The 27,035-nt window shown below is 39.0% G+C and overlaps 1 protein-coding gene across 2 annotated transcripts in view; it reads right to left on the bottom strand.

Moving 5' to 3' along the window:
- Positions 1-598: 598 nt before the first annotated feature.
- Positions 599-27,035, bottom strand: part of LOC137399451 (tyrosine-protein kinase JAK2-like) — a 43,947-nt gene continuing 17,510 nt past the window's right edge. Inside the window, exons 5-22 of one of the 2 annotated variants that reach the window (XM_068085584.1) lie at positions 25,384-25,492; positions 24,776-24,871; positions 24,247-24,404; positions 21,829-21,858; positions 19,889-20,065; positions 19,557-19,699; positions 19,190-19,330; positions 18,426-18,526; positions 18,103-18,312; positions 17,860-18,014; positions 17,336-17,474; positions 16,963-17,188; positions 11,510-11,748; positions 10,958-11,171; positions 8,612-8,751; positions 8,000-8,184; positions 6,510-6,649; positions 599-1,401 (exon numbers count right to left, since the gene is read on the bottom strand). In XM_068085584.1, coding sequence (XP_067941685.1) covers positions 1,226-1,401; positions 6,510-6,649; positions 8,000-8,184; positions 8,612-8,751; positions 10,958-11,171; positions 11,510-11,748; positions 16,963-17,188; positions 17,336-17,474; positions 17,860-18,014; positions 18,103-18,312; positions 18,426-18,526; positions 19,190-19,330; positions 19,557-19,699; positions 19,889-20,065; positions 21,829-21,858; positions 24,247-24,404; positions 24,776-24,871; positions 25,384-25,492 — 2,779 coding nt within the window. In that variant the 3' untranslated portion in view covers positions 599-1,225. Of the gene's footprint in view, positions 1,420-6,509; positions 6,650-7,999; positions 8,185-8,611; positions 8,752-10,957; positions 11,172-11,509; positions 11,749-16,962; positions 17,189-17,335; positions 17,475-17,859; positions 18,015-18,102; positions 18,313-18,425; positions 18,527-19,189; positions 19,331-19,556; positions 19,700-19,888; positions 20,066-21,828; positions 21,859-24,246; positions 24,405-24,775; positions 24,872-25,383; positions 25,493-27,035 lie in introns of both variants that reach the window. The other variant, XM_068085575.1, reaches the window with a different exon arrangement.

Below are 27,035 nucleotides of genomic sequence, written 5' to 3'. Positions count from 1 at the left end.
CAATTATACCTTTTTATGGTGCACAATAAATAACGGCTATTATAACTGGTTACTCAATACTTAACATAAGATAGATTTACACGATAGCATCTGTACAATGCACTATATTATATGGATTGTCCTGGAATCTATCGGACTTCTAATCTTACCTCCTAATCTTGCTAATACAAAGTTATACCTACCTCAAACATACGACTGTCCAACTTCTTGGTAAACTCAATAGCCTGGTTGTTGAGGCTGGCAATCTTGTTTTGTAAAATATTGTCTAGATAGTTGTGCGTAGTCGTCATAGGCTGATGTGAAGGAGAGCTGACCAACATGATTCCGAATGACTGCCACGAAATTTGCAGTGGCAGGTTGTAGCGAGTAATGGCCAGCTCTAGTAAGTAATGCCAGTTCTAGCAAGCGATGACCAGTTCTAGCAAGTAATGGCAGGTTAAGAGATGGCGGGTTCTAGCAGGCAATGGCAGGTGCCACCATATAGTGGCAAGACAATTATTGATCTCGAGATGGCAATTAGAAAGCAGAGCAACTCTAGATAACAAAAGACGGGATATGAGAGAGCAAGTCCCACTGGATACTAACTCTTATCTTAGCTGAATGTAATTCTCTTTATTACAAATTAATAGGAATTCTTCGACATAAAACAAAAACAGTCAATGATCCCATGAGAAAAGAGTACATGACAGCGGAAAATGAATGTTAATTAGTCGTGCATACAAGCCTTGTTATGCATATACACCCTTGAAATCTTGAGACAAGCGTATGAAAAAGTACAAATGAAAGTTAAATAACAGTAATATGCAATAATAATGCAGATGGCATGTAAAAAGGTTGTAAACAAACCAAGAATAAAATTTGAATCAAGACGCACACATTCAAAGCTTTGAAAGTATAAAATATGATGAAAGCATGGCAATACTTGAGAGGTCTGTCATACATCTTTTGCTTATGAACTCTTTAATTTAACAAAATATGAGACAAATATTTGTTCCCTATTTTGTAAAATTTAAAATTCATCCCATATTTTTATTTCTTAGCTGCTAAACCAAAGCAGTAATTTAAAATAATTAAATTTACTGTTTAAGCAAAAAAATATCACAAATGGTTAAAAAATCCTATGGCACAAGTAAGCAAGGTCTTGCAATCCATCTACATGTATATTCTAATTGCTGCAGTAACTGGTAACTAGTAACTGGCAAGATGGCAACTAGTAATTTGCTGACTAGATGATGTTCTGCAGTTGAGTTTTAATCGACTCGAATGTAGGCCTATCGGCCGGTTTAGTCTGCCAGCACTTCATCATGAGACTGTAGAGCTCTGATGAGAGCTCAGGTAGTTTAGGAAGCCTGGAGTTAGGAGCAGAAGAACTAAGAACATCAGTCAGGTGCTTCAGGTCCACTTCGACCGTGCCATCCTCTGTAAAGAAGCCCCCATACAGACATTCAGAACAAGAAGAGATGCTGCAATGCTGGGTAATAGATGGCCGGCATATTTATTGTGATAGCCCGCTAAATCATTCAAACTAGATTATACCAGTTTAAGATGTGCTCGTAAGCACATTTTAATATATTTTTAAGGAGAAGACAACTGAAACAAAGAGCATCTTGTTGTGTACTATACAATAACCTGATATAATTATTATAACAATTTCAGAGATGCCTCAAACCAGGTGAGGCACTAGTAGAATGACTAAAATGCCTCATTTCATGTGGGATAGGAACAACCTACGAGCTTTAGACAGTCTCTGTTAGTTCTAATGAATTCCTCCTTAATTTGAAGGTTCACATCATCCATCATCATCTATGGTTCACATAAACCCACTTGATTAGCACTAAATGCTTTCTCACTAGCAAATCAAGCAACACATAGACTGCTTCACTATCTATTGCAGCCGAGGACCTATCTCCTTACATTTCGAACACTATTAATAATAAAGTCAGCACCGCTATTACTGCTGCTGTCAGAATCATGTTTGTACTAGTGATACTTTCTAAATAGAACACTTTGTTGGAAACACCAGATGAGTGTGAAATAGCAGAAGATATTGTAGTCGCAACCATAAGGAATTTATTGTGAGCAATCATTGAAGAAAGTGAGTGACTTCACAGCAGAATTGACATATTCAGGGTCTGAAGTTATTATTGACAGGCTGCTAGTAAATTTTTCCTTAGCAAAGTCAACTATATTTGTGAAAGTTAACAATATAGTTCACAATAAAGGTAACACGTGTCCTTTTGACTGGCGGAGAACATGGAACCCTTCTGGTTGTGGAAGGAAATATGGAACCCTTCTGGTTGTGGAAGGAAATATGGAATCCTTCTGGTTGTGGAAGGAAATATGGAACCCTTCTGGTTGTGGAAGGAAATATGGAATCCTTCTGATTGTGGAAGGAAATATGGAACCCTTCTGGTTGTGGAAGGAAATATGGAACCCTTCTGGTTGTGGAAGGAAATATGGAACCCTTCTGGTTGTGGAAGGAAATATGGAACCCTTCTGGTTGTGGAAGGAAATATGGAACCCTTCTGGTTGTGGAAGGAAATATGGAACCCTTCTGGTTGTGGAAGGAAATATGGAACCCTTCTGATTGTGGAAGGAAATATGGAACCCTTCTGATTGTGGAAGGAAATATGGAACCCTTCTGATTGTGGAAGGAAATATGGAACCCTTCTGATTGTGGAAGGAAATATGGAACCCTTCTGATTGTGGAAGGAAATATGGAACCCTTCTGATTGTGGAAGGAAATATGGAACCCTTCTGATTGTGGAAGGAAATATGGAACCCTTCTGGTTGTGGAAGAAAATATGGAACCCTTCTGATTGTGAAAGGAAATATGGAACCCTTCTGGTCGTGAAAGGAAATATGGAACCCTTCTGATTGTGGAAGGAAATATGGAACCCTTCTGATTGTGGAAGGAAATATGAAACCCTTCTGGTTGTGGAAGGAAATATGGAACCCTTCTGATTGTGGAAGGAAACATGGAACCCTTCTGATTGTGGAAGGAAATATGAAACCCTTCTGATTGTGGAAGGAAATATGGAACCCTTCTGGTTGTGGAAGGAAATATGGAACCCTTCTGATTGTGGAAGGAAATATGGAACCCTTCTGATTGTGGAAGGAAATATGGAACCCTTCTGATTGTGGAAGGAAATATGGAACCCTTCTGATTGTGGAAGGAAATATGGAACCCTTCTGATTGTGGAAGGAAATATGGAACCCTTCTGATTGTGGAAGGAAATATGGAACCCTTCTGGTTGTGGAAGGAAATATGGAACCCTTCTGATTGTGAAAGGAAATATGGAACCCTTCTGGTCGTGAAAGGAAATATGGAACCCTTCTGATTGTGGAAGGAAATATGGAACCCTTCTGGTTGTGGAAGGAAATATGGAACCCTTCTGATTGTGGAAGGAAATATGGAACCCTTCTGATTGTGGAAGGAAACATGGAACCCTTCTGATTGTGGAAGGAAATATGGAACCCTTCTGATTGTGGAAGGAAATATGGAACCCTTCTGATTGTGGAAGGAAATATGGAACCCTTCTGGTTGTGGAAGGAAATATGGAATCCTTCTGGTTGTGGAAGGAAATATGGAACCCTTCTGATTGTGGAAGGAAATATGGAACCCTTCTGGTTGTGGAAGGAAATATGGAACCCTTCTGATTGTGGAAGGAAATATGGAACCCTTCTGGTTGTGGAAGGAAATATGGAACCCTTCTGATTGTGAAAGGAAATATGGAACCCTTCTGGTCGTGAAAGGAAATATGGAACCCTTCTGATTGTGGAAGGAAATATGGAACCCTTCTGGTTGTGGAAGGAAATATGGAACCCTTCTGATTGTGGAAGGAAATATGGAACCCTTCTGATTGTGGAAGGAAACATGGAACCCTTCTGATTGTGGAAGGAAATATGGAACCCTTCTGATTGTGGAAGGAAATATGGAACCCTTCTGATTGTGGAAGGAAATATGGAACCCTTCTGGTTGTGGAAGGAAATATGGAACCCTTCTGATTGTGAAAGGAAATATGGAATCTTTTTGGTTGTGGAAGGAAACATGGAACCCTTCTGATTGTGGAAGGAAATATGGAACCCTTCTGATTGTGGAAGGAAATATGGAACCCTTCTGGTTGTGGAAGGAAATATGGAACCCTTCTGGTTGTGGAAGGAAATATGGAATCCTTTTGGTTGTGGAAGGAAATATGGAACCCTTCTGATTGTGGAAGGAAATATGGAACCCTTCTGATTGTGGAAGGAAACATGGAACCCTTCTGATTGTGGAAGGAAATATGGAACCCTTCTGATTGTGGAAGGAAATATGGAACCCTTCTGGTTGTGGAAGGAAATATGGAACCCTTCTGATTGTGAAAGGAAATATGGAATCCTTCTGGTTGTGGAAGGAAATATGGAACCCTTCTGATTGTGGAAGGAAATATGGAACCCTTCTGGTTGTGGAAGGAAATATGGAATCCTTTTGGTTGTGGAAGGAAATATGGAACCCTTCTGATTGTGGAAGGAAATATGGAACCCTTCTGATTGTGGAAGGAAATATGGAACCCTTCTGATTGTGGAAGGAAATATGGAACCCTTCTGATTGTGGAAGGAAATATGGAACCCTTCTGATTGTGGAAGGAAATATGGAACCCTTCTGGTTGTGGAAGGAAATATGGAATCCTTCTGGTTGTGGAAGGAAATATGGAACCCTTCTGATTGTGGAAGGAAATATGGAACCCTTCTGGTTGTGGAAGGAAATATGGAACCCTTCTGATTGTGGAAGGAAATATGGAACCCTTCTGGTTGTGGAAGGAAATATGGAACCCTTCTGATTGTGAAAGGAAATATGGAACCCTTCTGGTCGTGAAAGGAAATATGGAACCCTTCTGATTGTGGAAGGAAATATGGAACCCTTCTGGTTGTGGAAGGAAATATGGAACCCTTCTGATTGTGGAAGGAAATATGGAACCCTTCTGATTGTGGAAGGAAACATGGAACCCTTCTGATTGTGGAAGGAAATATGGAACCCTTCTGATTGTGGAAGGAAATATGGAACCCTTCTGATTGTGGAAGGAAATATGGAACCCTTCTGGTTGTGGAAGGAAATATGGAACCCTTCTGATTGTGAAAGGAAATATGGAACCCTTCTGGTTGTGGAAGGAAATATGGAACCCTTCTGATTGTGGAAGGAAATATGGAACCCTTCTGGTTGTGGAAGGAAATATGGAACCCTTCTGATTGTGAAAGGAAATATGGAACCCTTCTGGTCGTGAAAGGAAATATGGAACCCTTCTGATTGTGGAAGGAAATATGGAACCCTTCTGGTTGTGGAAGGAAATATGGAACCCTTCTGATTGTGGAAGGAAATATGGAACCCTTCTGATTGTGGAAGGAAACATGGAACCCTTCTGATTGTGGAAGGAAATATGGAACCCTTCTGATTGTGGAAGGAAATATGGAACCCTTCTGGTTGTGGAAGGAAATATGGAACCCTTCTGATTGTGAAAGGAAATATGGAACCCTTCTGGTCGTGAAAGGAAATATGGAACCCTTCTGATTGTGGAAGGAAATATGGAACCCTTCTGATTGTGGAAGGAAACATGGAACCCTTCTGATTGTGGAAGGAAATATGGAACCCTTCTGATTGTGGAAGGAAATATGGAACCCTTCTGGTTGTGGAAGGAAATATGGAACCCTTCTGGTTGTGGAAAAAAACATGGAACCCTTCTGATTGTGGAAGGAAATATGGAACCCTTCTGGTTGTGGAAGGAAATATGGAATCTTTTTGGTTGTGGAAGGAAACATGGAACCCTTCTGATTGTGGAAGGAAATATGGAACCCTTCTGATTGTGGAAGGAAATATGGAACCCTTCTGGTTGTGGAAGGAAATATGGAACCCTTCTGGTTGTGGAAGGAAATATGGAATCCTTTTGGTTGTGGAAGGAAATATGGAACCCTTCTGATTGTGGAAGGAAATATGGAACCCTTCTGATTGTGGAAGGAAACATGGAACCCTTCTGATTGTGGAAGGAAATATGGAACCCTTCTGATTGTGGAAGGAAATATGGAACCCTTCTGGTTGTGGAAGGAAATATGGAACCCTTCTGATTGTGAAAGGAAATATGGAACCCTTCTGGTCGTGAAAGGAAATATGGAACCCTTCTGATTGTGGAAGGAAATATGGAACCCTTTTGATTGTGGAAGGAAACATGGAACCCTTCTGATTGTGGAAGGAAATATGAAACCCTTCTGATTGTGGAAGGAAATATGGAACCCTTCTGGTTGTGGAAGGAAATATGGAATCCACTGGACAGATTAAAACAAGATTAAGTCCTGGTGACAAGAAACGAAGAGGATGACATTGAGATGAAGTTGAAATAAAAGCCCAATAAAACTGGATTTCTTCACATTTACATAGTAGAACATTGCATTTGACCTGCAAGCCAAATGAGTGAGTAAATTGCAGTTATTAAACTGTAACTTCTAATTTAAAGCTCAATGCTTGGCTCATAATAAATAGCTGGTACCTCTGACTTTGGTCTTAACGGACTTGATATAAGGCCTCTTTCCACCAGAGAACATCTCCCATATAACTACAGCATAACTCCAAACATCTGAGGCTTTTGTAAAGACATCTGAAGTCATGCTTTCAGGGGCACACCTGCAAGCATGACCCACCAATGTAATCATCACTATTATTTTTAACAGTAGGCAATGTTCCAACCTGAGTTTATAGCAGTCGAGCGTAGTGACAGATTTATAAAATGTCACGATTTTTTTGCGTTAGTTAAATACATGGAACAACACATAAAATAAAAAAGTTAATCTGTAGTTATGCTATCATAATGCTATCTTGTTCATGCCCGGCATGAGTAGCCAAGGTAAAGACTCTCCCGAGCTATTATAATGCAGCATAGCAAAATGAAAACACTATTCGTTATATCTTGATAACTTTGATTGGCGCCAATGCTGACTGTTTTATGATGATTTGCAACTATTAATTGCATGAATTTATCAATATTTGTAAAGTTGTCTTTGAAACATAGACAAGATGATAATACACTGTTTAGAATAGAATATATTGGTTATATCACTAGTAGCTGCCGAAATATACTATTTAGAATAGCATATATTGGTTATATCACTAGTAGCTGCCAAAATACGCTGTTTAGAATAGAATATATTGGTTATATCACTAGTAGCTGCCCAAATACACTGTTTAGAATAGCATATATTGGTTATATCACTAGTAGCTGCCCAAATACACTGTTTAGAATAGAATATATTGGTTATATCACTAGTAGCTGCCAAAATACACTGTTTAGAATAGCATATATTGGTTATATCACTAGTAGCTGCCCAAATACACTGTTTAGAATAGCATATATTGGTTATATCACTAGTAGCTGCCCAAATACACTGTTTAGAATAGAATATATTGGTTATATCACTAGTAGCTGCCAAAATACACTGTTTAGAATAGCATATATTGGTTATATCACTAGTAGCTGCCCAAATACACTGTTTAGAATAGCATATATTGGTTATATCACTAGTAGCTGCCCAAATACACTGTTTAGAATAGAATATATTGGTTATATCACTAGTAGCTGCCCAAATACACTGTTTAGAATAGAATGTATTGGTTATATCACTAGTAGCTGCCCAAATACACTGTTTAGAATACAGTGTATTGGTTATATCACTAGTTGCTGCCAAAATACACTGTTTAGAACAGAATATATTGGTTATATTACTAGTAGCTGCCAAAATACACTGTTTAGAATAGCATATACTTATTATATCACTAGTAGCTGCCCAAATATACTGTTTAGAATAGCATATATTGGTTATATCACGAGTAGCCGCCCAAATACACAGAAGTAAATCAAGACAGGAGCAGTCAACCAATCAAAGCCAGGAGCCAAACAAAGCAATGGCTAGTCTTAAAGGATAGAAATAACCAATGAGTGGCTGATAAAATAGCATATACCGTAATCAGAAAACTCACCATAAAAAGGGCAGAACAGAAGATCGGCTGCACCGGTAATAATCCTTCTCTGAGAGTGTTCTGGCGAGACCAAAGTCAGTAATTTTAGCAACATGTGGCTCATTGGTAATGAGAACATTTCTGGCAGCAAGGTCTCTGTGAATAATGCTCACCGTCTCACTGATATTATGCAAGAAGATCATTCCCTGCATGTATAGCAAACTCTATCACACCTCTATTAGTATATCAGCTACAAATTCCACCTCTAGTATGTTGGTGTATAGACCAGTCTATCAGCTATAGATTATACCTGTTATGTTAGTGTATAGACCAGTATATCAGCTATAGATTCCACCTCTATTGTGTTGGTGTATAGACCAGTATATCAGCTATAGATTATACCTGTTATGTTAGTGGATAGACCAGTATATCAGCTACAGATTACACCTCTATTATGTTGGTGTATAGCCCAGTCTATCAGCTATAGATTATATCTGTTATGCTAGTATATAGACCAGTATATCAGCGACAGATTACACCTCTGTTATGCTAGTATATAGACCAGTATATCAGCTACAGATTACACCTCTGTTATGTTAGTGTATAGACCAGTATCTCTGCTACAGATTATACCTCAGCTATGTCCAAGCAAAACCTCTTGTAGAGCTGCTCACGTTCTTCACTTGGAATTCGTTTCCCATCATTCTTGACAAACTGAGAAAGACTGCCACATCGTACATATTCCATGACAATCATACGCGACTCCTGGCCATCTTGAAAATAAAAAGAGTGATAAGGTAAAGCTCACAGTTATAAAGTAAAAGTGTAAAGCTCAGCGGAGCTATGACATAATATCAGAATCATGGCAAAAAAGCATACAGTGGATGCGGTATCGATGAACCTGACAAGAAGGGATGAAACATCCTACAGCTGTTGCATCACATCTCCATTCTACAACTGTTGCATCACATCTCCATTCTACAACTGCTGCATCACATCTCCATTCTACAACTATTGCATCACATCTCCATTCTACAACTGTTGTATCACATCTCCATTCTACAACTATTGCATCACATCTCCATTCTACAACTGTTGCATCACATCTCCATTCTACAACTGTTGCATCACATCTCCATTCTACAACTGTTGCATCACATCTTCATTATACAACTGTTGCATCACATCTCCATTATACAACTGTTGCATCACATCTCCATTCTACAACTGTTGCATCACATCTCCATTCTAGAACTGTTGCATCACATCTTCATTCTACAACTGTTGCATCACATATCCATCCTACAACTGTTGTATCACATCTTCATTCTACAACTGTTGCATCACATATCCATCCTACAACTGTTGTATCACATCTCCATTCTACAACTGTTGTATCACATCTCCATTGTACAACTGTTGCATCACATCTCCATTCTACAACTGTAGCATCACATCTCCATTCTACAGCTGTTGCATCACATCTCCATTCTATAACTGTTGCATCACATCTCCATTCTACAACCGTTGCATCGCATCTTCATTCTACAACTGTTGCATCACATCTCCATTCTACAACTGTTGTATCACATCTCCATTCTACAACTGTTGCATCAAATCTCCATTCTAGAACTGTTGCATCACATCTTCATTCTACAACTGTTGCATCACATATCCATCCTACAACTGTTGTATCACATCTCCATTCTACAACTGTTGCATCACATCTCCATTATACAACTGTTGCATCACATCTCCATTCCACAACTGTTGCATCACATCTCCATTCTACAACTGTTGTATCACATCTCCATTCTACAACTGTTGCATCACATCTCCATTCTACAACTGTTGCATCACATCTTCATTATACAACTGTTGCATCACATCTCCATTCCACAACTGTTGCATCACATCTCCATTCTACAACTGTTGTATCACATCTCTATTGTACAACTGTTGCATCACATCTCCATTCTACAACTGTTGTATCACATCTCCATTGTACAACTGTTGCATCACATCTCCATTCTACAACTGTTGCATCACATCTCCATTCTATAACTGTTGCATCACATCTCCATTCTACAACCGTTGCATCGCATCTTCATTCTACAACTGTTGCATCACATCTCCATCCTACAACTGTTGTATCACATCTCCATTCTACAACTGTTGTATCACATCTCCATTCTACAACCGTTGCATCGCATCTTCATTCTACAACTGTTGCATCACATCTCCATCCTACAACTGTTGTATCACATCTCCATTCTACAACTGTTGTATCACATCTCCATTCTACAACTGTTGCATCACATCTCCATTCTACAACTGTTGCATCAAATCTCCATTCTACAACTGTTGCATCACATCTCTATTATACAACTGTTGGATCACATCTCCATTCTACAACTGTTGGATCACATCTCCATTCTACAATTGTTGGATCACATCTCCATTCTACAACTGTTGCATCACATCTCCATTCTACAGCTGTAGCATCACATCTCCATTCTACAGCTGTTGCATCACATCTCCATTCTACAACTGTTGCATCACATCTTCATTCTACAACTGTTGCATCACATCTCCATCCTACAACTGTTGTATCACATCTCCATTCTACAACTGTTGTATCACATCTCCATTCTACAACTGTTGTATCACATCTCCATTCTACAACTGTTGCATCACATCTCCATTCTACAACTGTTGTATCACATCTCCATTGTACAACTGTTGCATCACATCTCCATTCTACAACTGTTCTATCACATCTCCATTCTACAACTGTTGCATCACATCTCCATTCTACAACTTTTGCATCACATCTCCATTCTACAACTGTTGCCTCACATCTTCATTATTCCATTACCATAAATCGTGCTAAAATAGTTTAGGATTGGGCAATAGGTCATCACAGTTATTTTAATCAATCAAGCCCCAAGCCTCAGGCCCAATATTTCATAAACATACCTCTGAAAGGGTAGAAACACTCCCCATACATTCGAACGATGTTCTTATGGGCAAGAGGCACCATGAGTTTCAGCTCCCGCTCGAACTCCTTTAGCTGAGCTTCATTCACTTCATCATCTCTTTCCTTGTTTATAAGCTTTTTGACAGCACACTCTATGGATGGCCTACCATTGCTCTGACGCAGCTTGCAGAGATAAACCTCTCCATAAAATCCCTATCATGTTATAAAACATGGTGAGATAAAGAAAACTAAGACCCCACTACTACCACAACTTTGTTTCATTCAAAATGTGTAACCACTTAAATAACTCCCAGGACGCTTAGGTCACAAGACAACAGACACACAGTAGCAGGTGCTTTACACACGTAACAGCAGAGGTCGGGTACAGCGTCTAAAGCACAGGACCCAAAACTGAAGCTTATATAGTTTTGATTGATAAACATCAGATAGTTCACATGCGTTTACAAAGCATAAACTGCTGTTTTGATTGACTAGATTTTTCTGTTTGTCCAGATGAACGCTGCTCTGCTAGAAAAATACTAAAAGCCCACCTGCCCTAGTTTTAATGCAGACCCGTTTTCAAAGCCGATTAGGTCGGCTGCTGAGATGATGTGAGCCTGAGTGGGAGGAGCCGGAAGTGGGATGCTGGGTAAAGGTCGGTCTGACAAAGAGTCTCCTGAGTTATTGGTGATAGTGTCTTGCTCAGTGCCATTGTGAGTGCTCGAAATAGAGACAGCGCTTATTGAATTCTCCATAGCCTTACCGATTGGGTCATAAGCATTAGGGGTGACTACAAAAAGACCACTTCGAACGTTGATGGACCCTAATCTAAAACTATGATCGGAGTCAAAAACACAACACTGGTTCCAACCTTGATCCTAATTTTAAATTTCACAAGAAATTCTGTGACAAGAGTACATGGTGAAATGGCATAGCGAACTTAAATCTATTTGGCAATACAGTACCTGTGCTAGAACTGATTGGGCACCACAGTACATGTATTAGAACTGATTGAGGACTACAGTACATGCGCTAGAACTAATTGAGCACTACAGTACATGTGCTAGAACTAATTGGGCACTAAAGTACATGCGCTAGAACTGATTGAACACTACAGTACATGTGCTAGAACTGATTGGGCACTACAGTACATGTGTTAGAACTGATTGAGGACTACAGTACATGTGCTAAAACTGGTTGAGGACTACAGTACATGTGCTAGAACTGATTGAGCACTACAGTATATGTTTTACAACTGATTGAGCACTACAGTACATGTGCTAGAACTGATTGGGCACCACAGTACACGTGCCAGAACTGATTGCGCACTACAGTGCATGCGCTAGAACTGATTTGGCACTACAGTACATGTGCTAAAACTGATTTGGCATAGTTCTTAGAGAGAATCTGTTTTACCAAATCGTACTTGATGTTCAGTTTTGACTAAATATAACATGCATCATGTATAAGTATGAAAGTCATTCAATAAATAAAGTGAATTTATATATAAAAAGAGTTCTATTATATGTAAAAGTCTAATTGTTTATGTTTATATAATCTCTACTGATGATCCTTTATACGGTTTTCAAAATCGGACAACTAAATCACACGCTTCAGAATTGTAGAGATGAGTAATCAAATTTTTGGCAGCTGAAAGGTGTAAACTCAATGAGATTTACAGGAGAATTGCAAATGTTTACGCAAAAATAAGTTTATCTAGAAAAATGTCTCCAACTGGGCAAAATTGTTCAGAGAAAACAGGACATGTACTGATAATAAAGAGAGACTGGGGTAGACTTGTTGATGTGAGAACCTCTACCATAATTGCAGCAGTTAATGAACTTGTTCAGTTTGAGAAAAGGCTAACAGTGGAAGATGTTGCAAAGAGATTTTGTGTCCGTTGGTATTGCGCAAAAAGTTATTCCTGAGAACCTAATTACTAATACAGTTAGCTATCGCTGGGTTCGCAGACAGCTGACCCATTAGAACCGACAGAACAGGGTTGAGTTGTGTCACCAGAACCTTTCTCGATAAACATGAGAAAGTGATGAATTCTTTAGAAAGATTGTCACTTGTGAAGAGACCTAAATTTGGCAGTTTGAGCCGGAATGAACGTGTCAGTCAAAGCAGTGGAAACATAGTAAATCTCTCGTAAATAAAATGTTCAAGTAACAACGGTCTACCCATAAAGTCATGGCCTATCAATATTTTCTATCTTGAAAATGTCACCACTGTCAGCAGTAGCACTTACTCTCAGCGAGTTTTAAAGTGAGTTAAGAAAGATATAAAAACTAAATGCTGAGGTTTACAGTCAGCAGGAATTATCTGCCAAGACAATGCTAGGCCCAATACAGCAGCCAAGACAATGCTAGGCCCAATACAGCAGCCAAAACAATGCTAGGCCCCTTACAGCAGCCAAGACAATGCTAGGTCCCATACAGCAGCCAAGAGAATTCTAGGCCCCTTACAGCAACCAAGACAATACTACGCCTCATATAGCAGCCAAGACAATACTACGTTCCATACAGCAGCCAAGACAATGCTAGGCCCCATACAGCAGCCCAAACAATGCTAGGCCCCATATAGCAGCCCAAACAATGCTAGGCCCCATATAGCAGCCCAAACAATGCTAGGCCCCATATATCAGCACAAACAATGCTAGGTCCCATATAGCAGCCAAGACAATGCTAGGCCCCAGAAAGCAGCCAAGACAATAATAAGTCCCATACAGCAGCCAAAACAATGATAGGTCCCATACAGCAGCCAAGACAATGCTAGGCCCCATACAGCAGCCCAAACAATGCTAGGCCCCATATAGCAGCCCAAACAATGCTAGGCCCCATATAGCAGCCCAAACAATGCTAGGCCCCATATAGCAGCCCAAACAATGCTAGGCCCCATTAATCAGCACAAACAATGCTAGGCCCCATTAATCAGCACAAACAATGCTAGGTCCCATATAGCAGCCAAGACAATGCTAGCCCCCAGACAGCAGCCAAGACAATACTAGGTCCCATACAGCAGCCAAAACAATGATAGGTCCCATACAGCAGCCAATACAATGCTAGGTCCCACACAGCAGCCAAAACAATACTAGGTCCCATATAGCAGCCAAGACAATACTAGGTCCCATATAGCAGCCAAGACAATGCTAGGCCCCATACAGCAGCCAAGACAATGCTAGGTCCCATACAGCAGCCAAGACAATACTAGGTCCCATACAGCAGCCAAAACAATACTAGGTCCCATACAGCAGCCAAGACAATGCTAGGTCCCATACAGCAGCCAAGACAATACTAGGTCCCATACAGCAGCCAAAACAATACTAGGTCCCATATAGCAGCCAAAACAATGCTAGGTCCCATATAGCAGCCAAAACAATGCTAGGTCCCATACAGCAGCCAAGACAATGCTAGGTCCAATATAGCAGCCAAGACAATGCTAGGCCCCATACAGCAGCCAAGACAATACTAGGTCCCATATAGCAGCCAAAACAATACTAGGTCCCATACAGCAGCCAAGACAATGCTAGGTCCCATATAGCAGCCAAAACAATGCTAGGTCCCATACAGCAGCCAAGACAATGCTAGGTCCAATATAGCAGCCAAGACAATGCTAGGCCCCATACAGCAGCCAAGACAATGCTAGGTCCCATATAGCAGCCAAGACAATTCTAGGTCCCATATAGAAGCCAAGACAATGCTAAGTCCCATACAGCAGCCAAGACAATACAAACAATCAACAAATTTCATTGAGAACTGCTACCACATCCTCCCTATAGTTCTGATCTTGCACCATATAATTTCTACCTGTTTGGGCCTGTTAAGAAATTTTTGAAAAGAACTACTTCAATAGCGATGATGAGGTTAAGATGCCAGTGACCAACTTTTTACAAAGTCTATCGAAATATTTCTATACTGAAGACATTCAAAAGCTGGTACCTCAATGGTTAGTGTGAGTCCTTGCATGGAAACTATGTTGAGTAATATAAAAAAATTGTCACCTTTTAATTATAATAGAACTCTTCTTATGAAACAATACATTTTCTCACGACCAAACGAGCGGAGCGAATGTTTGAGAGTTTTTATGATAAATGCATGTGCACACAACTCATGAAAATTATTCATCATCAACGTGGCAAACCCTTGTACCGAAATCTCATCAACAAATTTAAACATTTTTCTGTGGAGTCGTTTAAGTATAATAACGATACAAAACACATATAAACCTATTTAAATATATTACCAAGTCTTTGAAAAGTGTCGACATATTCTTAAAACTTACCCATCTGAACGGATTAAACACAAATAGACAGATTAATTTGGCCGAAAATCATTATTAAAACTTGCTAAGCCTTACTTTTATCAAAATTAAGACCGGCAATTAAAACACCAAGCGACAGAGAATAGAACTATTAAGTCGTGCGCATTTCACGAAAGAATAACGTGCACATTTTCCAGCCTATGGCATTGGTGAATTGCCGAAGGTTTCTGTAATTAACGTAGGAGTACTGAAATCGTTTCTTTTTTGCCGATTTCAAAGTAACTGACAATTTGGAAACTTTTGAGTACTTTGGTATTCTAACTGATGTCCAAAGCAGTGAAAGTATAGGAAATAACGATGATATTTTTTTCTAACGATTCTTATGAGATTATTACAATATTTAATTATAAGTTTGGATGACTATTGAAGTGTTATAGTCACACTAACAACATCAATGATGGGCAATATGTTACTGTTATTATTTTTTCTAAATAGTGTTGTTAAATAAATTTTCTAAAAATCTATATAAATATCACAACTTCTTGATATCGTTAGCTATGACGTTTTGAAATGTAAACAAAATTGTGCATTGGTTTTCTATTATTACTGTATTACTATATTAATAATACTGGTTATTCTAATAATATCAGTACATTTTACTTCTAATATTCCATTTCTCCTATTGCAGGGGAGAGATATAAACATATAATCCTTTCCTTTCCTTATTGCTGTTCGTCATGACCAAACACTTTTTAAATAGATTTTTTAAAAATCTATATAAATATGACACCTTCTTGATATTGTTAGCTATGACGTTTTGAAATGTAAACAAAATTGTGCATTGGTTTTCTATTATTACTATTTTAATAATATTGGTTATTCTAATAATATCAGTGCATTTTACTTCTAATATTGGCCAATATTGCATTTCTCCTATTGCAGGGGGAGAGATATAAACATATAAGCTTTTCCTTTCATTATTGCTGTTTGTTGTATATAATAACACCCACACCCAGTACATTACAGCTACCATTGCAGTTATCCTATTGCACTGCAGTGCCATTTGACTGCTAATATTGCATTTCTCAACCATGAGTACCCTTTCTTTTTTCCAATATCACTTTGGTCGTGGACTGTATGACAGGGGAATTTCTAGTATTTATTGATGGCCCTAGTAAAAAGGCTAATATATACAGAAATATATGCAGTAGTACTAATAATACTATCAGGTACTAACCAGTAATATATACAGTAGTACTAATAATACTATCAGGGACTGACCAATAATATATACAGCAGTACTAATAATACTATCAGGTACTGACCAATAATATATACAGTAGTACTAATAATACTATCAGACACTGACCAATAATATATACAGTAGTAGTAATAATACTATCAGGTACTGACCAATAATTTATACAGCAGTACTAATAATACTATCAGGTACTGACCAATAATATATACAGTAGTGCTAATAATACTATCAGGTACTGACCAATAATATATACAGTAGTGCTAATAATACTATCAGGTACTGACCAATAATATATACAGTAGTGCTAATAATACTATCAGGTACTGACCAATAATATATACAGTAGTACTAATAATACTATCAGGTACTGACCAATAATATATCCAGTAGTACTAATAATACTATCAGGTACTGACCAGTAATATATACAGTAATATTAATAATATTCTCAGGTACGGACACACACTGACAGGTACTCACACTGGCAGTTCAACAATATCATCTCTCTCACAATATCTTGAGGTTTCATACGACTGCTAGGGTCAACGCTGATGTTATGCAGTATGATCCTCCTATAAAGAACACTCATCAGCTTGTTGTACCTTTCTTCATTTAATACATCCTTATATGTGTGCATCGCTGAATTGTACGCCTCTATTATGCTTGGCACTGCTATCTCTCTGGATGACTCTATGAAAGACCTCACCTGCAAACAGGCAGCCATACAAAGTGATAGGATTATACATTTGTAAATGAACTAGCTCAGTCGCAATCTATTTTTAGAACAAACATGCTGTTGAAACCCAAGCTAAGATTAAGTTAAATGAGAGTGTCGTATAGACTGGGCTCCCACCTTATCTAGGTTCAGGTTTCCTAGAGGCCTTTCTCCTCTGCTGCAGATCTCCCATATGGTCATACCAAATGAATAGACGTCAGATTCTGTTGTTTCATTAGTAAGAGCAGTCCAGCGCTCGAGTGCTATCCAGGGCAGCCTACAGCCAACAGCATTACTCATCACCGATCACCAAACTCATGAGCTCCAATTTATAAGCCATCCAAAAGGAAGTTTCAAAACAGCCCACATAATCAACTTGTAAATTGTTCTGTATTATAAAGAGCTCAGATACTGGCACTAATGATCGAGGTAATGATGTGCAGTTGTCCCAACTTGGCGTGGGTTCACATCTCACTCATCACCTGCGACGAAATCAATTGACGATTTTCATGAATGATATAAAGTAAGAGTGTATCCACTCAAGGCAATGTGATACAAACATTCCTATCACCGACATCATCAAACCTAGACTAAGACAGTGAGTTAGGCTAAAACAAAAAATTAGAATCTGGATATACACGGGATGACATGAGTGTGGATACCTTTCAATATTGAGCTTGTCGGTGAGAGGAAGAGAAGACATGTAAGCAGCCATCATATCACCAGCCAGTTTTATTTCAATGTCTCCGTGAGAATCAAAAGATGATACGAGAATGCTCTTGCACCTAATCGCCCCATGTGTGAATGTGTGAGCCTCCTAGAACAGGAGCATATAGCGAATATAGACACTAGTATAATGTGTATAAAATTATGTAGACCAAAACTAGCGATAGGAAACAACCAACCAGGTACATGAGAGCCTGTGCCAGCTGTCCTGTCGCTTGTACGCAGTGATGAAGTTTGAAAGATGAAGCCTTTTTTTTTAGAAGATGGTCCAGCCGCCCCTCCCACATTCTCTGTGACATGACGTAGAAAGGCGAGAGACAGAGGCCGTACACTCTGACAATGTTTATATGGTTCCATCTCATTACCTTCTCTACATCGCTTTGGAAATACTGCAAAAGTAAGCACTGATAACAGTGCAGCAACAGAGTCAAAAACTAAATGCAGTGATAAGTGAGACGAGGCTGAATGGCTGGTAAAACATGAACCAGCAAACTGAACTAACCACTGTCAACCTGTCCCTGTTCTGTATATTGCTCTTAACTTGTTTGATGAGCACCTTTTCTTTACCGTATGTCCCCTCCATCAGATCAAACATGAGAGACACTGCAAGCAGCAAGATTTAGGTGTTTAGCACCTGCTTCCATGACAGCCAACAGCTACTGTGACAGGCAACTGCTACTGTGACAAGCAACTGCTGTGACAGGTAACTGCTACTTTGACAGGCAACTGCTACTTTGACAGGCAACCGCTACTGTGACAGGCAACTGCTACTGTGACAAGCAAATGCTACTTTGCCAGGCAACTGCTACTGTGACAAGCAACTGCTACTTTGCCAGGCAACTGCTACTTTGACAGGCAACTGCTACTTTGACAGGCAACTGCTACTTTGACAGGCAACTGCTACTTTGACAGGCAACTGCTACTTTGACAGGCAACTGCTACTTTGACAGGCAACTGCTACTGTGACAGGCAACTGCTACTTTGCCAGGCAACTGCTACTTTGACAGGCAACTGCTACTTTGATAGGCAACTGCTACTTTGACAGGCAACTGCTACTTTGACAGGCAACTGCTACTTTGATAGGCACGTACTACTGTGTCAGCCAAATGCTACTTTGATAGGCACGTACTACTGTGTCAGCCAAATGCTACTATAAGTTATTCATTACTACTCACCTATGCCCGCAGCCGAAATTCGATCTATCTGTCAAAGACTATGTCCCGAGCCTGTCCATGAACCCACCCATAAAAACCTGCCTGTACTCACCGTGAACAGATTTTCCAAGCTGCACATCCATGGGGGATAACAAAGTGGGCGACTCAATATTCTGAAGGTCAAGGGAGGTTGAGGCACTCAGCTCAGCTTTGGGCTGGTGTCGGTCTCTGCACACCATGAGTGGTATATCCTCTGAAAGCATCGGGTATAGCGGTTTGACGGCAATACAAGAGGGCGCATTAACTGCAGTGACCTGCGATCAGCAGATTAGGTTATATGCAGAACATGAGCAGTAAAAAAGGCGTCATAGCACCTAAAACCAAGAGGCAAGTTCAAGGGCATGCTATTGGTCTGCTACTGATCTCTGCTATTGTGCCTTGTCTAACATTCTTTTAGCCTTAGAGCCAGCATGAAGTACCTTTGGGGACTGGAGAGAGCTGACTAGTGAGTTTGAGAGGCTTGAAGTCTCCACTTCTATAATATTTGATGAGATCTCGGACAGAGTTGAACGACTGCTCTCGGTACTGCGACTGAAAGAGCTGTTTCATCGTCTCCGAGTCACTGTAAGAGGTTGTAGTGTGACCCTTTATCGATTCACAACACTCGGTATTCACGAAAATCACACCATCAACACGCTGAACCTCTATTGATTAACATCCCAAAGTGATCTGCTGCAATATAATTGATACTGAACATCAACCAGCGGATAAATCAAGCAAAAGGCTTGGGTGCAAAGTAATCAGGATTTACCAAGAATAAGTTCTGTTGGATTCATCGTAAATGATGCGAATCGCAGGATAGTTGCGCCCCATTTTGTGAACAATCAGTACGTAGTCTGTGAAAGAAGAACTTCGCTGCTTAATCAGGAAAGATCCTTCAACGACAGCGCAGGCATTCCTTCGCCAAACGACCTTAAGGTAGTCCTTCCTAGCAATAGGATCAAATGTCAGGCAAAATGCTGACAATTCACTCTTGTTTACTAATGAGTGATGCAAAAATAATAGCTGAGTCACAGTACATTGTTTGCTATACATACAAACAACACAAGCCTAAAAAACAGCACTCATGCAACTCATGAGGGGCAACTAGCATGTATGAGGTGCAACTAGCATGTATGAGGGGCAACTAGCATGTATGAGGGGCAACTAGCACGTATGAGGGGCAACTAGCATGTATGAGGGCCAACTAGCATGTATGAGGAGCAACTAGCATGTATGAGGGGCAACTAGCATGTATGAGGGGCAACTAGCATGTATGAGGGGCAACTAGCATGTATGAGGGGCAACTAGCATGTATGAGGGGCAACTAGCACGTATGAGGGGCAACTAGCATGTATGAGGGCCAACTAGCATGTATGAGGAGCAACTAGCATGTATGAGGGGCAACTAGCATGTATGAGGGGCAACTAGCACGTATGAGGGGCAACTAGCATGTATGAGGGCCAACTAGCATGTATGAGGGGCAACTAGCATGTATGAGGGGCAACTAGCATGTATGAGGGGCAACTAGCATGTATGAGGGCCAACTAGCATGTATGAGGAGCAACTAGCATGTATGAAGGGCAACTAGCATGTATGAGGGGCAACTAGCATGTATGAGGGGCAACTAGCATGTATGAGGGGCAACTAGCATGTATGAGGGGCAACTAGCATGTATGAGGGGCAACTAACATGTATGAGGGGCAACTAGCATATATGAGGGGCAACTAGCATGTATGAGGGGCAACTAGCATGTATGAGGAGCAACTAGCATGTATGAGGGGCAACTAGCATGTATGAGGGGCAACTAGCATGTATGAGGGGCAACTAGCATGTATGAGGGGCAACTAACATGTATGAGGCGCAACTAGCATGTATGAGAGGCAACTAGCATGTATGAGACACAACTAGCATGTATGAGACACAACTAGCATGTATGAGGGGCAACTAGCATGTATGAGGGGCAACTAGCACGTATGAGGGGCAACTAGCACGTATGAGGGGCAACTAGCATGTATGAGGGGCAACTAGCATGTATGAGGAGCAACTAGCATGTATGAGGGGCAACTAGCATGTATGAGGGGCAACTAGCATGTATGAGGGGCAACTAGCATGTATGAGACACAACTAGCATGTATGAGGAGCAACTAGCATGTATGAGGGGCAACTAGCATGTATGAGGGGCAACTAGCACATATGAGGCCAACTTATGATACAACTTTTCACAGACATGTAAACCATTACAGCTAGGAATGCATGAATATCTAGTGTAACACCAGACTCAGAAGGTAAAGTATTTAATAATTGCAGTTTTCCTCTCAACTGTAGGAATTTTCTATAATCAGTTGATGTTACCTTCAGCTGTTATCTGATAGCACTTCTAAGTAATGATTGAGGCAATTATGATATGTCAGCATGTAAACTAGTCAATATTGCTTATTAATCATAGGGATGTTAGTATACAGTAGATGAGGGGCAGCCTCAACTTTCATTGCTGAGTTGCAGTGATCCAGACTGAGCCTAACAACAGCTACCCTTTTCCCTATTCAACTGTACACATATATGTAGTGAATGAGAACCATAGGAACGAGTTGCCAAACAGAACAAGACAATTGGAGATTAGAGATGGCAGCTCGAAGGACAACTGTTGCCTTTCAACAATGTGAACAGTAAGATGAAATACAGATAAATAGCAATAAAACTAAAACTCACTGAGGACCTTCCTTGCTTTGCCCGTGTAAGCTAAAAAATAAAACAGTAGCAAATCAGAGTATTCATGACGTAGCACTAATTAATGGCAAGTGATCTGTTAGCTAGGGTAGTTTGTTAGTCAGTAGTTGGCTCTATTGATTTGTCAGTCATTAGTTAGCTCTACTGATTTGTTAGTCAGTAGTTAGCTCTATTGATTTGTCAGTCATTAGTTAGCTCTACTGATTTGTTAGTCAGTAGTTAGCTCTATTGATTTGTCAGTCAGAAGTTAGCTCTATAGATTTGTCAATCATTAGTTAGCTCTATTGATTTGTCAGTCAGAAGTTAGCTCTATAGATTTGTCAATCAGAAGTTAGCTCTATAGATTTGTCAATCATTAGTTAGCTCTATTGATTTGTCAGTCAGATGTTAGCTCTATAGATTTGTCAATCATTAATTAGCTCTACTGATTTGTTAGTCAGTAGTTAGCTCTGTTGATTTGTCAGCCAGAAGTTAGCTCTATAGATTTGCCAATCATTAGTTAGCTCTATTGATTTGTAAGTCAGATGTTAGCTCTATAGATTTGTCAGTCAGAAGTTAGTTCTATAGATTTGTCAGTCATTAGTTAGCTCTACTGATTTGTTAGTCAGTAGTTAGCTCTATTGATTTGTTAGTCACTAGTTAGCTCGATTGATTTGTTAGTCAGTAGTTAGCTCTATAGATTTGTAAGTCAGTAGTTAGCTCTATTGATTTGCTAGTCAGTAGTTAGCTCTACAGATTTGTCAATCATTAGTTAGCTCTACTGATTTGTTAGTCAGTAGTTAGCTCTATTGATTTGTTAGTCACTAGTTAGCTCGATTGATTTGTTAGTCAGTAGTTAGCTCTACTGATTTGTTAGTCAGTAGTTAGCTCTATTGATTTGTCAGTCAGAAGTTAGCTCTATAGATTTGTCAATCATTAGTTAGCTCTATTGATTTGTCAGTCAGATGTTAGCTCTATAGATTTGTCAGTCAGAAGTTAGCTCTATAGATTTGTCAGTCATTAGTTAGCTCTACTGATTTGTTAGTCAGTAGTTAGCTCTATTGATTTGTTAGTCACTAGTTAGCTCGATTGATTTGTTAGTCAGTAGTTAGCTCTATAGATTTGTTAGTCGATAGTTAGCTCTATAGATTTGTTAGTCAGTAGTTAGCTCTATAAATTTGTTAGTCCATAGTTAGCTCTATTGATTTGTTAGTCAGAAGTTAGCTCTATAAATTTGTCAATCATTAGTTAGCTCTACTGATTTGTTAGTCAGTAGTTAGCTCGATTGATTTGTTAGTCAGTAGTTAGCTCTACAGATTTGTTAGTCAGTAGTTAGCTCTATCGATTTGCTAGTCAGTAGTTAGCTCTATTGATTTGCCAGTGAGCAGTTAGCTCTATCAAATAGTCAGTCAGAATTTGTAATTTAAGAGTTGACATGTTTATTAAATGCTGATGTAACAATCGTGAAAAGTCTGCCAATAATTGTACAGTGAAAACAACTAGCTAAAACTGAAATGTATTGTTTCCGAGTTAGCCACCTTCCCGCATCAATAAAAACCATTATGATAAAATAGCTAAAGCATTGTGGAATAATATTTGGCTCAATAAACATCAGTCTTTTTGGGTTAATGAAGTCTTTTTCAAGTATTCATCATTTATTATGCAGCAACTGTGCCTGTGTTAGTGAAAATTAGTTTGTACAGTCAGTCTACACATAGACTGACTGTTGTTAGTCAGTAGTTAGCTTGGTTTCAACAACTTGGCAGATTATCACAGCAATATAAAAATTTTCATTCGTATTTTTAGTATGAATTATATGTAATAACTTGTGGTATGTGTTACAACTTGCGATACATATTACAACTTGCGATACATATTACAACATGTGGTATGTATTACAACTTGTGGCATATGTTACAACTTGTGGTATATATTACAACTTGTGGTATGTGTTACAACTTGTGGTATATGTTACAACTTGTGGCATATGTTACAACTTGTGGTATGTATTACAACTTGTGGTATGTGTTACAACTTGTGGTATATATTACAACTTGTGGTATGTACTACAACTTGCGTTATAGATTACAACTTGTGGTATGTGTTACAACTTGTGGTATGTGTTACAACTTGTGGTATATATTACAACTTGTGGTATGTATTACAACTTGTGGTATGTATTACAACTTGTGATATGTGTTACAACTTGTGGTATATATTACAACATGTGGCATGAATTACATATATATATATATATATATATATACACACATAATTACACATATAGCATATCTAGCTACAATATATAGCAAGCTTAATAGCTATAAAGCATGTCTAGTGCCTACACATATTGCCTAGCAAGCTTATACTACGCCTGGTAATAGCATGCGCATAGCCCAGCAACTAAATGGGTAGCTTTACCTCAGAGGACCATAGCATTTGAGCTCGTTCCAAAGTTTGACTATAGGGGAGTAGACGAGGTCAGAGAGTAGGTAATGGTAGTCATACATGAGCCGATAGTAACCATCTAGCATAGCGACAAAAGACCGTGCCTGGTGAACATCTACCAACTCCAAATGCTGCAAGCCATATAAAGGGTGATAAGGGCCCTTTACTGCACGAAAGCCATAATGGTTTCATTCCTTTACAGAGTTTTATGAACACGAGTGAGAAGGCATCAAAGGATATCTCATGACCAACACAATTAATAATCATTTATTGTAGAAGGAGACCTTTGGCTGCTCCACAACAGAGCGTAATACTGAGATCAACTAAGATAGTGGTGTAAGAGATAAGCTAAGATAGCGGTCTAAGAGATTAAGCTCCCAGGTCTATGGTAGGAATATTAAGCTATAGTTGTGCAGCTGGTAAAAACAAAGAACTATCTGAGAGTTGACTAAAGTGAGCAAAGTAATATCTGATAAAGCTCGCCAGAGGGGTAGATTTTTACCTGCGGTTTTGAGTCGGTGAAATGGAGGAGAACATTGCACTCCCGTAGATCTATTGCTGTCAGACTTGAGAAATGACCGACTAGTTCCAAAGAATTCTGAATAAAATTAAAGGGATAAAAATGAAGAGATGCAAGTAGATACTCTGATAATCATAGATAACATCGTTACAAAGTATACCCGAGTTGTACCAATTATCGCATTCCTAGTCGACCAACTAAGACAAAGTTTACAAGGATTGAGCCACTATTAAATGTTAAGTGACCTGTGTGAATAACCTGGTGGTGTTTTTTACTGTAAACATTATGCCATAGCTTACTTTCTATCATTATAAGCAACATTATTTGTACTAATTCTTTTGGCTACTCAACATTTAGTTTCTTTTAATTGCAGTTATAAATGAAATGGCAGGCAGTCATGAACAAAGCTGTCTTATAAAGAAACGAGCGATGAAGTTTACCACTTCGTGCTCACATGATTGGGAGTTCATCACATGATTGGGTTACTGCAGGAAAATTGTGGAAGTTTTCTTACAAAAGAAATATGAGCCGAAGGACTGTAAGTAAAATAAAAACTGAAAGCTCAATAAGGACAATATATCTTCACGGACCTTTCCATAATCGAGGTATATTGCTGGAGATTTCTGATCATATGGATGTACAACAAGCTTCTCAGCCTTGCTTGATAAGCTCTTAACAGCAAACTCCTCATTAGCGTATCTACAACAAGGAGCCATCTTACCCCGCGTTTCAACCCTGCTGCCTGTATGAACACACAGCCAACATATTCCGTGGTCATCCCCTAAACAAGACGTGTTGCAGGTATAAACCCCATCATTCACTGAATAAAAGTTTGACTGATAAAAGCCTTGTACTAGTTCTATGAAGTAGTAGTTGGTATGAGTAGGTGTGTTTGTGTGTATGAGTATATTTTCCTTATCTCATGGCTCAGATAGAAAACACTGAAGCCTAACCAACAAGGATCACTACATGGTTTTTCAGTAAGTTGACGAACCCGATACCGTGGTAGTACTCTAACCACCAACAGCAAAGCTACATTTGATGAATACATGTTCAGATACTCTGAATGTTATACTAGACTCTAATCAAACGTGTTCAGATACTCTGAATGTAATACTAAAGTCTAATGAAACGTGTTCAGATACTCTGAATGTAATACTAGAGTCTAATCAAACATGTTCAGATACTCTGAATGTTATACTAGAGTCTAATCAAACATGTTCAGATACTCTGAATGTAATACTAGAGTCTAATCAAACATGTTCAGATACTCTGAATGTAATACTAGAGTCTAATCAAACATGTTCAGATACTCTGAATGTAATACTAGAGTCTAATCAAACGTGTTCAGATACACTGAATGTAATACTAGTCTAATCAAACATGTTCAGATACTCTGAATGTAATACTAGACTCTAATCAAACATGTTCAGATACTCTGAATGTTATACTAGAGTCTAATCAAACATGTTCAGATACTCTGAATGTTATACTAGAGTCTAATCAAACATGTTCAGATACTCTGAATGTAATACTAGAGTCTAATCAAACATGTTCAGATACTCTGAATGTTATACTAGAGTCTAATCAAACATGTTCAGATACTCTGAATGTAATACTAGAGTCTAATCAAACGTGTTCAGATACACTGAATGTAATACTAGTCTAATCAAACATGTTCAGATACTCTGAATGTAATACTAGACTCTAATCAAACATGTTCAGATACTCTGAATGTTATACTAGAGTCTAATCAAACATGTTCAGATACTCTGAATGTTATACTAGAGTCTAATCAAACATGTTCAGATACTCTGAATGTAATACTAGAGTCTAATCAAACATGTTCAGATACTCTGAATGTTATACTAGAGTCTAATCAAACATGTTCAGATACTCTGAATGTAATACTAGAGTCTAATCAAACGTGTTCAGATACACTGAATGTAATACTAGTCTAATCAAACATGTTCAGATACTCTGAATGTAATACTAGAGTCTAATCAAACATGTTCAGATACTCTGAATGTAATACTAGAGTCTAATCAAACATGTTCAGATACTCTGAATGTAATACTAGACTCTAATCAAACATGTTCAGATACTCTGAATGTAATACTAGACTCTAATCAAACATGTTCAGATACTCTGAATGTTATACTAGAGTCTAATCAAACATGTTCAGATACTCTGAATGTTATACTAGAGTCTAATCAAACATGTTCAGATACTCTGAATGTAA

This window comes from Watersipora subatra, chromosome 1 (genome assembly GCF_963576615.1).
Source record: "Watersipora subatra chromosome 1, tzWatSuba1.1, whole genome shotgun sequence".
In the NCBI taxonomy this organism is placed as follows: Eukaryota; Metazoa; Bryozoa; class Gymnolaemata; order Cheilostomatida; family Watersiporidae; genus Watersipora; species Watersipora subatra.
This window is presented reverse-complemented; position numbering and strand designations above follow the sequence as displayed.